The sequence below is a fragment of the Theropithecus gelada genome, chromosome 5 (assembly GCF_003255815.1).
Source record: "Theropithecus gelada isolate Dixy chromosome 5, Tgel_1.0, whole genome shotgun sequence".
NCBI classification, from domain to species: Eukaryota; Metazoa; Chordata; class Mammalia; order Primates; family Cercopithecidae; genus Theropithecus; species Theropithecus gelada.
The window spans coordinates 43,897,223-43,912,958 of NC_037672.1; the positions used below are offsets into that span (position 1 = coordinate 43,897,223).

The 15,736-nt window shown below is 37.0% G+C and overlaps 1 protein-coding gene across 1 annotated transcript in view; it reads left to right on the plus strand.

Annotated features, from left to right (window-relative positions):
• The window catches only part of STPG2 (sperm tail PG-rich repeat containing 2), a 280,714-nt gene that overhangs the window by 180,684 nt on the left and 84,294 nt on the right, over nt 1–15,736 (plus strand). Inside the window, exon 8 of the mRNA XM_025384813.1 lies at nt 14,179–14,289. Coding sequence (XP_025240598.1) covers nt 14,179–14,289 — 111 coding nt within the window. The remainder of the gene's footprint in view (nt 1–14,178; nt 14,290–15,736) is intronic.

Here is a 15,736-nt window from a genome sequence, read left to right on the forward strand (position 1 = left end):
GCAGCTCACTGCAAGCTCCGCCTCCCGGGTTCACGCCATTCTCCTGCCTCAGCCTCCCGAGTAGCTGGGACTACAGGCGCCTGCCATCTCGCCCGGCTAGTTTTTTGTATTTTTTTAGTAGAGACGGGGTTTCACCGTGTTAGCCAGGATGGTCTTGATCTCCTGACCTCGTGATCCACCCGTCTCGGCCTCCCAAAGTGCTGGGATTACAGGCTTGAGCCACCGCGCCCGGCCTCTCATGCCATTTTCATTAGCTTAATAACTTTACTCTGAATTCTTTTTCAGGCAAATCAGGGATTTCTTCTTGGTTTGGATCTATTGCTGGTGAGCTAATGTGATTTTTTTGAGGATGTTAATGAACCTTGTTTGGTCTTATTACTAATGAGTTGAGATTTTGGTTCATTCTCATTTGGGTAGGCTCTGTCAGAGGAAAGGTGTAGGATTCAAGGCTGTTTTCAAGGGAAACAAGACTCATTTGTCCCACGGGGTGTTCCCTTGACATATTATTCTCCCTCTTTTCCTAGGGATGTGGTTTCCTGCGAGCTGTGGTGATTGTTATGTCTCTTCTGGATCCGGCCACCCAGCAGGTCTGTTAGGCTCTGGGCTGGTACTGGGGGTTGTCTACACAGAGTCCTGTGATGTGAACCATCTGTGGACCTCTCAGCCATGGATACCAGCACAATATTTGGGGTGTCTCCTGTCTCCTGCAGGAGCAATCTGCTTTTTTCAGTGGGTCTGTGTGTTTTCTCAGCTTTCCTGATTTATTTCTGCAGTAGGTCTGTAGCAAAAGTTGATGATCTGAGACTCCACAAGCTACTCTGTCCTTCCAAGTGGGATGCCATCTAGTTCTGCCTCCCATCTGCCATGATTCCCATTATCCACTTTTTCTTGTTTCTTTATTTTGTGGATTATTCAAATATTATAATCAAAATATAAATCAAATATTTTGTTTTATTCCATTTCATCAATATCTATTATATTTTTTAGTATTTTTATTATTCTTTTAGTTTTTGCCATCAAAATTATAATAAGCATTCACCTACTGCAATCCAATAAAAAGGATGACCTTTACCACTTTCTCAGTAAGACTGACTTAGAACATTTTAACTCCATTTTGTTATCTTGTATTTTGTTTAATAATTGTCACACATTTTAAAGCCACATATTTTAAGTTTTTTGAATATTATTATTTTGTTGTGTGGATTACATTTATTTATTTATTTTTCTATTGTGCTTCTTTCCTTTTTGCATTTGCATTTTTATGAAAAAGAGAATCATTTTTCCTCTGTCTGAAAAACTTCCTTTAGCATTTCTTCTGGTCCAGGTCTGCTGATGAATTATTACAGTTTTTGTTTGTCTGAAATGTATTTTGTTATTTTTGAATGATTTAGTTTTGAGTATAGATTTTTAGGTTGGTAGTTATTTTCAGTACTTTAATAATATTTTGTTGTTTTAGACTTTCCATCTTTTCCATTGAGAAGTAAGCTGTCCAGCTTATTGTTTCTCCTTCCAGCGAAATTATCTTTGATTTTTAACCTTTGATGTGTCTGAAGTATAGTTTTCTTTTTAATACATTTGCCTGAGGTTTGCAGAACCTTTGAATCTGTGGGTTTATGTCTTTTTTCAGTTTTAAATAATTAACCTTAAATTGAAACAGGCTAAATGCCCCAATTAAAAAACAGAGACTGGCAAATTGGATAAAGAGTCAAGACCCATCAGTGTGCTGTATTCAGGAGACCCATCTCACGTGCAGAGACACACATAGACTCAAAATAAAGGGATGGAGGAAGATCTACCAAGCAAATGGAAAACAAAAAAAGGCAGGGGTTGCAATCCGAGTCTCTGATAAAACAGACTTTAAACCAACAAAGATCAAAAGAGACAAAGAAGGCCATTACATAATGGTAAAGGGATCAATTCAACAAGAAGAGCTAACTATCCTAAATATATATACACCCAATACAGGAGCACCCAGATTCATAAAGACTTAGAGACTTACGAAGAGACTTAGACTCCCACACAATAATAATGGGAGACTTTAACACCCCACTGTCAACATTAGACAGATCATAGAGACAGAAAGTTAACAAGGATATACAGGAATTGAACTCATCTTTGCAGCAAGTGGACCTAATAGACATCTACAGAACTCTCCACCCCAAATCAACACAATATACATTCTTCTCAGCACCACATCACACTTATTCCAAAATTGACCACATAGTTGGAAGTAAAGCACTCCTCAGCAAATGTAAAGGAACAGAAATTATAACAAACTGTCTCTCAGACCACAGTGCAATCAAACTAGAACCCAGGATTAAGAAGCTCACTCAAAACCACTCAACTACATGGAAACTGAGCAACCTGCTCCGGAATGACTACTGCGTACATAAGGAAATGAAGGCAGAAATAAAGATGTTCTTTGAAACCAATGAGAACAAAGACACAACATACCAGAATCTCTGGGACACATTTAAAGCAGTGTGTAGAGGGAAATTTATAGCACTAAATGCCCACAAGAGAAAGCAGGAAAGATCTAAAATTGACAACCTAACATCACAATGAAAAGAACTAGAGAAGCAAGAGAAAACACATTCAAAAGCTAGCAGAAGGCAAGAAATAACTAATATCAGAGCAGAACTGAAGGAGATAGAGACATTAAAAAACCCTTCAAAAAATCAATGAATCCAGGAGCTGGTTTTTTGTAAAGATCAACAAAATTGATAGACCACTAGCGAGACTATCAAAGAAGAAAAGAGAGAAGACTCAAATAGACACAATAAAAAATGATGAAGGGGATATCACCACCAATCCCACAGAGATACAAACTACCATCAGAGAATACTATAAATACCTCTATGCAAATAAACTAGAAAATCTAGAAGAAATGGATAAATTCCTGGACACACATACACTCTCCCAAGACTAAATCAGGAAGAAGTTGAATCCCTGAATAGACCAATAACAGGCTCTGAAATTGAGGCAATAATTAATAGCCTACCAACCAAAAAAAGTCCAGGACCAGATGGATTCACAGTCAAATTCTACCAGAGGTACAAGGAGGAGCTGGTACCATTCCTTCTTAAATTATTCCAATCAACAGAAAAAGAGGGAATCCTCCCAAACTCATTTTATGAGGCCAACATCATCCTGATACCAAAGCCTGGTAGAGACACAACAACAAAAAAGAGAATTTTAGACCAATATCCCTGATGTGCATTGATGCAAAAATCCTCAGTAAAATACTGGCCAACCAAATCCAGCAGCACATCAAAAACCTTATCCACCATGATCAAATGGGCTTCATCCCTAGAATGCAGTGCTGGTTCAACATATGCAAATCAATAAACGTAATCCATCATATAAACAGAACCACTGACAAAAACCACATGATTATCTCAATAGATGCAGAAAAGGCCTTCAACAAAATTCAGCAGGCCTTCATGCTAAAAACTCTCAATAAATTCGGTGTTGATGGAACATACCTCAAAATAATAAGAGCTATTTATGACAAACCCACAGCCAATATCATACTGAATGGGCAAAAACTGGAAGCATTCCCTTGGAAAACTGGCACAAGACCGGAATGCCCTCTCTCACCACTCCTATTCAACATAGTGTTGGAAATTCTGGCCAGGGCAACCAGGCAGAAGAAAGAAATAAAGGGTATTCAGTTAGGAAAAGAGGAAGTCAAATTGTCCCTGTTTGCAGATGACATGATTGTATATTTAGAAAACCCCATCATCTCAGCCCAAAATCTCCTTAAGCTGATAAGCAACTTCAGCAAAGTCTCAGGATACAAAATCAATGTGCAAAAATCAGACAAACAGGGAGCCAAATCATGAGTCAACTGCAATTTACCATTGCTACAAAGAGAATGAGATACCTAGGAATCCAACTTACGGGGGATATGAAGGACCTCTTCAAGGAGAACTGCAAACCACTGCTCAGTGAAATAAAAGAGGACACAAGCAAATGGAAGAACATTCCATGCTCATGGATAGGACGAATCAATATTGTGAAAATGGCCACACTGCCCGAGGTAATTTATAGATTCAATGCCATCCCCATCAAACTACCAATGACTTTCTTCACAGAATTGGAAAAAAAACGCCTGGATTTATTTTTAATTATTCATGTAGAAATGTGGTCTTTTGTAAACTACTCATTTCCTCTAGAGCCAAAACCATCCAATGAGTAATTAATTTCTTTGTAATTTCATTCAAAGTTGGTAGCTTTTACCCCCTAAGCACTAAAAACTGCACAACGTTTTGGAACTTTTTAATGTAATAATTCCTAGTACCATATATGTGACAGTAATAAAATTATTGTAGTTTTTCTTTTTTTTCCAAGGTAACAGATTGGAGGCAAGTGTTACAATGCCTATTCTATTTGAAAAGACAAAATAGTGTATAGCGATTCTCACTGTAAACATTTTTTTTCTGAGAAGCAATGCAGGAACTTAACAGGAAAACTGAAATAAATCACAGATCCTTTGAAAGATGTGGCAGCTGCAGCCCGCACTGTGAGCCATGTGACAAAGTAAGTCTTCAGAGTGTGAAAAGCGGAGAGAATGCCTCCAGGATATACACCCACACTGGGCAACCTGGCAATCTGCCCATGGGGGAAGGCCTTAACTCTACCCAGTGCTAGAACTGATTTAAGGAGCAATGGGGAATATGAAAGTAGGAACAGTGTGGGAAGAGCCTTGCAGGCATTTTCGATCTCCAGTGTGAACCAAGGGAAGCCATTCCTGACTCTGTGTCATGGGGGAATCTTGCAAAAATCTGCTAGCTAACTCAGGCATTGAGAGGGTGGGAAGTGTGCTGCGGCTACAAGTGCAGAGGCTGCACATCCTAGCTTTCCAGGCAGATTGGGAGAAGCATGGCCTGAAAGCTGTGGTTGCAGTCTCTGTGGGGAAGGCTTATGACCTGGGGCATTTTGAGTTCTGAGCATTAAGTGCCTAGAAGATAGATAGCTGCTGCTAGCCGGTGAGATTTGCTTTGCCAAGTGCATGGGTGCTGGATGGGGTTTACTGCCACCTGCTACTTCCGACTCCCTGTATTAACTCATTTGTACATCAGAGGCAGATATGCTTCTCCATAGAACATTACTCTAGTGGCCAACAAATTTTTCTGATCCTCACTGGGGCCACTGCTGCCCTGCATGGGTAGAGGCAGAGCGTGGAGCTGCCTTGCCTTGCGGAGCCCCCACATGGCTTTGCCCCTCCACTTGCCCTGATAACTTAACACAAAAGACAGAAATGTTTGGGAGCTCTATAGCTCCACCTGTCACCTGAGAAACCACAATATCTCCCCTTGGTAACATAAGGCAAGTACAAATCTCACCACTACTACCACAACTGGCACTCTTTTGCAAGCACCACCTCCTGGCTGGAGGCCGACTGACACAATGCATTGCAGTAACTCCAAGTAGAACAACACTGTGTTCAGGAAGGAGAAAACTCGTGCATGATCTCTGCTATCACTATTGTCTGTATCATCCTGGCTACCATCCTGGCTAACCAGAGATCCTGAGTCTCTCCATGTGACCAGTTCATTACTACTACCACCAGCATTTGAGAAAGCCAATATACTAAGGCTGTTGATACCAAGGAACCTCACAGAGTCTGTGACCCTCCCCTGCCATCCCCATCAGAGATAGTGCTTGTACCTGATGCTGGGAGACTTGAGGAATTGTCACATCAGTGGATCTCTTGCAGACTTTCCCCAGCACCAACCTGGAGTGTGGCAACTCCACTGGGTTACTAGACCCAGAGAAACAGCAGCATTCATAGTAGCCTGGCTCTCAGGGACTCCTAGTTCTAGGGGAAAGGAAAGTACACCATATTAAGCGGACACTCCATGGGACAAAAGAATCCAGATGGCAGGTCTTGAGTCCCAGATCTTTCTGCTCTTGAGAAGTTTCTTTCTTCCTGCAGAGGCACAGTTGCAGTAGTGGGTTCAGAAGGGAAAGTCTGCAGCTGTACTCCAACAGTCAGGCAGCTCTAGTGGTCATCAAGGGTCTTGGAGAAGGGGAATTCTTTTTCCTCCCATCCACCACTGCAGACACAACCAGGTCTTCTCTTATAGGTGCTCAGCATGGGTGCTCCTAAAGATAACCTTTTTCAAAGATTTCAGGGTGACTGCATCCCCACAGGAGGAGCACCTTCCAGGTTCAGGTGTAGATGAGAGGTAGAGTCACAACTCCTCTATACTTGGAACATCAACATTCCTGAAGATGAAAATAGGTGCCTGTCTGATTGAATAGCAGGAATACTGGAACACTGGGTCATTAGTGTGTCTCGAATGTGGATTGCTTTCCTGCTGCCCTGACATAGGTGCTGAAGTAGCTCCCACTCTTCACCCCTGATACCTCAGTGTACTTCTCTGAGAGCTTCTCCCAACCTCCAGCCAGCTCTGTCAAGGCTGTGACCTCTCTGCCTGCCATTACATATTGCATTTACCCATCTGCTTTAATCACAACCAGTTTCTAACCTGAGACACCTATCCTACTGGCATGAAGCCTGAGTTGTTCAACCCAGTAAATAAAATGCTGGGGAATAAATAAATAAATTAAAAGCACACATCTTGGGGGAACAAAGTAGGCTTCAAGAGACCTCTGCTATTCTAACTCCATAGGAGACAGTGAACTTGCTGACACACTGAGCACATTGCTACTACAACAAGCGTCTGAGAAGGCTATCATGCAAAGACTCTCTATAACTAAAGCTCTCATACAGGGTCTTCACTCCTGAATGCACCAATAACTGATTTAGGCTACATTAAACTATAAGATTTAAAGCCACAGTCTTAAGGGGGAAAAAGAAATAAAGAAAAAACCACAGTCTTATAACATAAATTCAAGAATAATTAGAAGAAATAGTATACCCAAATGAGAAGGAACCGGAAAAATAATTATGATAATATGACAAAACAAGGTTCTGCAATACACCCAAAAGTTCACATTAGTGAAATCACCCAGTGGGTTCTCCTTGCCTGCTGCCTGCAGAGAGCCAGTTTATCAAGACAGGGGAACTGCAATAGAGAAAATGTTATTAATGCAGAGCTGGCTGTATGAGAGACCAGAATTTTATTATTACTCAAATGAGTCTCCCCCTAAACTTGGAAATTGAGGGTTTTAAGGACAATTTGGTGGTTAGGGGACAGTGAGTCAGGAGTGCTGATTGGTTGGGTCGGAGATGAAATCATAGGGAGTCAAAGCTGTCTTCTTGTGCTGAGTCAGTCCCTGGGTGGGGGCCACAAGACCAGATGAACCAGTTTGTTGATCTGGATGGTGCCAGCTGATTCATCAAGTGCAGGGTCTGCAAAATACCTCAAACACTGATCTTAGGTTTTATAATAGTGATGTTATCCCCAGGAGCAATTTAGGGAGGGTCAGAATTGTGTAGACGTAGCATGAGAGGAGTCCAGCTGCATGACTCCTAAACCATGATTTCTAATCTTGTGGCTAATTTGTTAGTCCTACAAAGGCAATCTGTTCTCCAAACAGGAAGGGGATTTGTTTTGGAAAAGGGCTGTTATTGTCTTTGTTTCAAAGTTAAACTATAAACTAAGTTTTCCCGAAGTTAGTTCAGCTTATGCCCAGGAATGAACATGGACAGTGTGGAGGTTAGAAGAAAGGTGAAGTTGGTTAGGTCAGATCTCTTTCACTGCAATAATTTTCTCAGTTATAATTTTGCAATGGAAGTTTCACTAGCTCTCTAGCAATATATCCAAACCAAGATGAAATCTTTGAAATACCAGAAAACAAATTCAAAAGATTAATTATTAAGGTACTCAAGGAGATACCAGAAAAAGGTGAAAACCAACATAAAGAAATTCTGAAAAGATCAGCGTATTAATGAAGAACCTATTTTAAAGAGAAAAAATATCAGAACTTCTGGAAATGAAAGACACATTTAGGGAATTACAAAATGGTAGAGGTTTCAACAATAGGCTAGAACAAGTAGAAAAAAGAGTTTCAGTGCTTGAAGACAAGGCTTTTAAATTAACCCAGTCAGAGAAAAATAAAGAATAAAGAACAGAAATGAACAAAGTCTCCAGGAAATAAGGGATTATGTAAAACGGCCAAACCTAATAATAATTGGTGTTTTGGGGGATAATAAAAAGTAAAATGTTTGGAAAATTTATTTGACATACTAGAGAAAGGTGAAAATTAACATAAAGAAATAAAAAAAATCAGGATATGAATGGAAACATTTCTAAAGAGATAGACATTTTAAAAAGAAACAAATCAGAACTTCTGGAAATGAAAGACACATTTAGGGAACTACAAAATGCAGTGGAGGTTTTAACAATAGACTAAAATAAGTAGAATAATTTTTTTAGGAAATTGAGGAAAACTTCCCTGGCCTTGCTAGTGATTTAGATATCTAAATACAAGAAACCCAAATAACTGGGAGATTCATTGCAAAAACAAAAACAAAAACAAAAAACACAAAAACAAAAAACAAAACATGAAGGCATATAGGCATCTAGCTATCTAAAGTCAATGTGAATGAAATAATTTTAAGAGCTGTGAGGCAAAAGCATCAGGTAACCTGTAAGGGAAAACCTTTCAGACTAACAGCAGACTTCTGAGCAGAACCCTTACAGACCAGAAGGGACTGGGGTCCTATCTGTAGCCTCCTTAAACAGGATAACCATTGGCCAAAAATTTTGTATCCAGCAAAACTAAGTCATTTTCAGACAAATAAGTGCTGACAGAACATGTTACTACCAGACTAGCCCTACATGAAATGCTGAAAGGAGTTCTAAATCTTGAAACAAAAGACCATTATGCACCAGAATAGAACGTCTTGCAAACATAAAACTCACACGGCCTATAAAACAATAACACAATGAAGAAAAAAAGTAGGTAACAATTCATGTGATGACTGGAACAGTATCTTGATATTAATGTTGAATGTAAATGGCATAATGGTCCACTTAAAATATACAGATTGGCAGAGTAGATAAAAAGTCACAAACTAGATATCTTCAGTCTTCAAGAGACTCACCTAACATTGAAGGATTTGTATAAACTCAAGGTAAAAGAATGGCAAAAATTAATCCATGCAAATGGAAACCAAAAGTGACCAGGAGTAGCTATTCTTATATTAGATAAAACAACAAACTTTAAAGCAACAGCAGTAAAAAAATGACAAAGAAGATTGTTATATGATGATAAAAGGATAGATTCAACAAGATATTATAATTTTAAATTTATATGCTCTTATCACTAGAGCTCTCAGATTTGTAAAACAATTACTACCGGACTTAAGAGAGGAGATAGAAAGCAACACAAGAATAGTGGGGGACTTCAACACCCCATTGACAGCACTAGACAGACGATTGAAACAGAAAATCTGCAAAGAAACAATGGTCTTAAACACTGTAGAATAAATGGACTTAACAGATATTTACAGAACATTCTACCTAAGAATTTCAGAATATGCATTCTTCTCATCAGCACATGGAACATTTTCCATGATAGACCATATGACAGGCCACAAAAAAGTCTCAATAAATTTGAAAAAATAAAAATTATAGCAAGTATCTTCTCAGATCACATCAGAATAAAACTAGAAATCAACTCCAAAAGAAACCCTCGAAACTATACATGTACGTAGAAATTAAGCAGTCTGTTCCTGAATGATTTTTGTGTTAAAAATGAAATCAAGTTGGAAATTTAACAGTTCTTTGAAATGAATAATAGTGACATGAGTCATCAAAACTTCTGGGGTACAGCAAATGCAGTGCTAAGAGGAATATTTGTAGCACTAAATGCCTACATCAGAGCCTGGAAGACCACCAACTGACAACCTAATGTAACACCTCAAAGAACTAGAGAAACAAGAACAAACTAAGCCCAAAACTAGAAGAAAAGAAATAACAAAGATTAGAGTAGAACTACATGAATTTGAAAGAAAAAATCAATACAAAAGATCAATGAAACAAAAAGTTGGTTCTTTGCAAAGGCAAAAAAAATTGATAGAACTTTAGCTAGAATAACCAAGAAAAGAAGAGAGGAGATTCAAATAAGGTCAATTAGAAATAAAACTGGAGACATTACAACCTACACCACAGAAAAACGAAAGATCATTTGAGAGTGCCATGAACACAAACTAGAAACACAAACTAGGAAATCTAGAGGAAATGGATAAATTCCTGGAAACATACAACTTTTTTGGATTAAATCAGGAATAAATAGCAACCCAGACCAGACCAATAACAAGTAGCAATATTAAATCGGTAATTAAAAATTGACAATAAAGAAAAAAAACCCAGGTGCAGATGGGTTCACAACTGAATTCTACCAGGCATTCAAAGAATTGGTGCCAATTCTACTGATGAAACTATTACAAAAGTTTGAGAAAGAGGGAATCCTGCCTAACTCATTCTATTAAGCCAGTTTTACCCTGATATCAGAACCAGGAAAGAACATAACAAGAATAGAAAACTACAGACCAACATCCCTGATGAATATAGATGCAAAAATTCTCAACAAAATACTAGATAACTGAATCTATCAGCATATCAGAAAGATAATATATCATGATCAAGTGGACTTCATTCAAGGTGTGCAGGGATGGTTTAACATAAGCACGTCAGTAAATATAATTCATCACATAAAAAGAATTAAAAACAAAAACCATATGATTATCTCAATAGTTGCAAAAAAGCATTTGATAAAATCTAGTATCTTTTTTATGATTAAAAACCCTCAACAAACTAGGTATAAAAGGGACTTAGTTCAAATTAATAAACACCATCTATGACCAACCCACAGCCAACATTATATTGAATGAAGAAAAGTTGAAATCATTCCCACTGAGAACTGGAACAAGACAAGGATCCCCACTTTCACCACTTTCCATTCAGCGTAATACCAGAAGTCCTAGCCAGAGCAATCAGGCAAGAGAAGAAATACAGTGCCTTCAGATTGCAAAAAAGGAAGTCAAACTATTGCTGTTCACCAATGATATGATTATATATCATATAAAACCCTAGAGACTTCTCAAAAGTGTTGGCTGTATAAGCCTAGAGATAAGATTAGATTTGATAATCAAATTCAGTAATGTCTCAGGTTACAAAATCAATGTATACAAATCAGTAACACTGATATATGCCAACAATGACCAAACTGAGAATGAAATAAACTCAATCACCTTTACAATAGCTGCAAAAAAGATAAAATATCCTGGAATATACTTAACCAAGGAGGTGAAAGATCTCTGTAAGGAGAACTACAAAACAGTGCTGAAAGAAATCATAGATGACACAAACAAACAGAAACACATCCCATGCTCATGGATTGGGAGAATCAATATTGTGAAAATGACCATACTGCCCAAAGCAATCTACAGATTCAATGCAATTCCTATCAAAACACCAACATCATTTTTCACAGAATTAAAGGAAACAATCCTGCAATTCATACGGAATCAAAAAAGAGCCTGCTTAGCCAAAGCAACGCAACGCTAAAAGAACAAATCTGGAGGCAGCGCATTACTGTACTTAAAATTATACTACAAGGCTGTAGTTATCAAAATACGTAGTACTTGTCTTAAAGTAGACATATAGATCAATGGATCAGAATAGAGAATGCAGAAATAAAGCCAAATATTTACAACTAACTGATCTTTGACAAAGCACAGAACAACATAAATTGGGAAATTGACACCCTATTCAATAAACGGTGCTGGGAAAACTGGATAGCTAAATTCAGAAGAATGAAACTGGATCCCTACAACTCATTTTATATAAAAAGCAACTCAAGATGGATTAAAGACAAATCTAATACCTAAAACCATAAAAGTTCTCGAAGATAACCTCAGAAAAAGTCTTCTGGACTTTGGCTTAGGCAAAGAATTAATGACTAAGTCCCCAAAGCAAATGGAACTAAAACAAAAATAAATAAATGAGACCTAATTAAACTACAGAGCTTCTGTATGGCAAAAGAAATAATCACCAGAATAAACAGACAACCCACAGAATGAGAGAAAATATTGCAAACTATGCATTGGGCAAAGGACTAATATGCAGAATCTACAAGGATCTCAAACAAACCAGCAAGAAAAAAACAAATAATTTCATGAAAAAGTGGGCAACTCACGTGAATAGACGTTTATAAAAAGAAGATATACAAATGGTCAACAAACATATGAAAAAATATTCAACATCACGAGTCATCAGGGAAATGCAAATTAAAACCACAATGAGATACCACCTAACTCCTGCAAGAATGACCATTATTACTATTATTATTTTTTTGAGACAGGGTCTCACTCCCTCACCCAGGCTGGAGTGCAGTAGTGTGATTATGGTTCACTAAAGCCTTGATCTCCCAGGCTCAAGTGATCCTCCTACCTCAGCCTCTCCAACAGCAGGGACAACAGGCATGTGCCACCACACTCAGCTAGTTTTTGTATTTTTTGTAGAGAGAGGATTTCACGATGTTGCTCAGGCTGATCGTGAACTCATGGGCTCAAGTGATCTGCCTAACTTGGCCTCCCAAAATGGTGGGATTATGGCCAATGTTAAAAAGTAAAAACAAACAAACAAACAAAAAACAAAGAAACAATAGATGTTGGGGTCATGAAAAGGGAATGCTTATATGTTCATGGTAGGAGTGTAAATTAGTACAATCTCTGTGGAAAACAGTATGGAGATTTCTTAGATGACTAAAAATAGATCTATGATTTGATCCAGCAGTCCCACTACTGGGTATTTAACCAATGGAAAAGAAATCAATACATTAAAAAGACACCTGCATGTGTATGTTTATTGTAGCCAAATTCACATTTGCAAAGATATGGAATCAATCTTAGTACCCACTGACCAATGAGTGGATAAAGAAAATGTGGTATATATACACCATGGAATACTACTCAGCCATAAAAAATAGTAACATAATATCTTTGCAGCAACTTGTATGGAGCTGGAGGCCATTATTCTAAGTGAAGTAAGTCAGGAATGAAAAACCAAATACTGTATGTTTTCACTGATAAGTGAGACCTAAGCCATGGGTACACAAAGGCACACAGAGTGATATAGTGGACTTTGAAGACTCAGAAAGGGGAGGGTGGGAGGAGAATAGGGATAAAAAACTACTTATTGGGTACAATGTACACTACTTGGGTGATGGGTGCACTGAAATCTTAGAATTCACCACTATACTATTCATTCATGTAAGGAAAAACCACTTGTACCCCAAAAGCTATTGAAATAAAAATTATTACAAAAATAAGTTATTTTTCAGCTTCAAACAATTTAAAAACTACGCAAAAATAATAATGCTGGCTTAGATGTTCTATATTCAAAGGCTTTCACATTTTTAAAAGACGTGACTGTGATTGTTCTATTTTTGAAAGTGATAGAAGCTACCTATATTATCTGGAGTGGATGTTTTAGTAAATTAATGTTACCAAAAAATGGACAAAGAAAGAAAGATGTCTATTCTCTACTATGTGTCAAATTCTGAAATATTAACTGTGAATATCAAATTCTGAAACAAAAACAATAAAATGTGTAAAATATGGGAAAATAGATTCTTATCCCTTTTGCATATACAAAGGATGTTGCTGCTGTTTATTCTATTTAATTAAATGAATACAAATAAATTGTATGACAAATTAGAAAGAGTATCACAAAGATTGCTCATTAAAATATTACATTACTAGATTCCTCTAACCTATTAATTTAAATCTTCAATGCATATAAAGAATTATGATATATAAAAGTGAGTGGATCATTTCACTTAGAAAATATATTAACCCAGAATTGCCACATAATTAAATGGTTAATTGTGAATATATTTTTATTAATAATAAATTGTAAAACAATACTATATAATTGGCTAAAAATCTTAATATATTATTGAGATCGAACTTGCTGGTTATGAAATAGAACATAGCTAATATGTTTAAGTGATATGTGCAGATCCATTATGCTTACCTAGAGGTTCATATAATCAATTCTTTTTCTATTTTAATATCTCATTGACTTACAGCTTTTTATTTCTGTATCACATTTGAAAATTTTATTTTTTTGTGAATATGTGTCTTTAATGCCAGATAATATTGACGACCTTAATCACAAACTTATTATTTATAGTGCTTCTTGTATTGATAAAAATAAATGATGTACTCTTTTTAACCCCTTCTTTCAACAGGCATGTTGGCATTCACAGGGTGGTGGAATTTCTGATGAATTACCTAACCTGACTAACAAATATGCGGCTTTCTTGTCAAGAGCCGAAAGAACTATGAAAGTATCAGATATGGTAAGAAGACTCCTGCAATCAAATATTTTCATTATCTAGAAATCATGGAGGAGGCTGCATAACATAAACTTTATATTAGGACCTGAGTGAGGTAACTGGTAGCCTGCTGTAGCCTCCTTGGCTAGACTGATACTTTTATATTTTTAAAGTTCAACAAAATTCTTCAAGCTATGCCAAAGTCTAGAATTGCTATATGAGAGATTATTACATGGAATATCCCTTGTAGGGTCAGAGAACATTCATTCTTAGGACATATAGAAAAGCTGAACTTGTTGTGTTGTGTATGGAGTAAAATATTTACTAGGTTTAACTCATTTTACTTATAGTGCAAATGTTTTCTCTTTTCAATGTGAATTCATCTTGAAATCTAAGACTCCTCAGTGATTTATTTTTATACCTGTTGACCTGCATGTTAAATGGTATGGCTATAAATTTTTCTGAATTTCCTTTTTTTAAATAAATACCTAATAGTGAGTAAATTGAAAACAGTAAAGCAGATTAAATTAAAAAATGGGTAATTGATTAATTCAGATTGAATTTACAAATATATCAAAGTAAAATTTGGAGTTAAAAAGCTGGACCCAATGGTAATGTTGCTGGAGTCTAAATGTTTGTATCCCCTTAAAATTCATATATTGAAATCCTAACTCCCAAGATGATGGTATTAGGAGGTGGCACTTTCTGGGAGGTGATCATGTCATGAGGGTGGAGACCTCATAAATGGGATTAGTACTCTTATAAAATAGGTCCAAGGGGGCTCGTTTTCCCCGTTTACCATGAGGACTCAGAGAAGGCACTGTCTTTGAGGAAGCAGGGCCTCTCCAGATACTGAGTCTGCTTGTGCCTTGATGTTGGACTTTCCAGCCTGCAGATCTGTGAGAAATAAATTTCATTTATAAGCTACCCAGTTTATGGTATTTTGTTATAGCACCCCAAACAGACAAAGGCAAATGTTACAGTGTAGCCTTTTGTGAACAAGGTGTTATTAAAATACATTTTTGTAGAAATTGGACTATCTTGAGAAGATATTGTTAATAGCGCATTTCAAAACAGGATTATTAAACAAGGTTTAAAATGTAGCTAATCAATAAAAACAGAGTATAGCTTGCTGAAATAAAATTCTGCTATGTGAGATAATGCCAACAGTTGATTTGTAATACTTTTGATTGTGAAATAACTGGTACAAGATCAGGATGAACTAATTTAAGGGAATGACAAATGCAATGCTAGTTAATATAACTGTGAATGTCTTGGAAATCATAGGAATTAGATTAATTTGGTGAAAGCTATTCAGGAACGGACTTACTATTTTTTTCTGAGGCATTATTGGAATCTGAGATATAGTCAAAATTAGCATCAGGTTCTATTCTATGAGTTTTTTTGTAATTATAAATTCAAAAGACAGTTTAAAATCATCTAGCAATATTCTTTACATGTAGTAGATTCT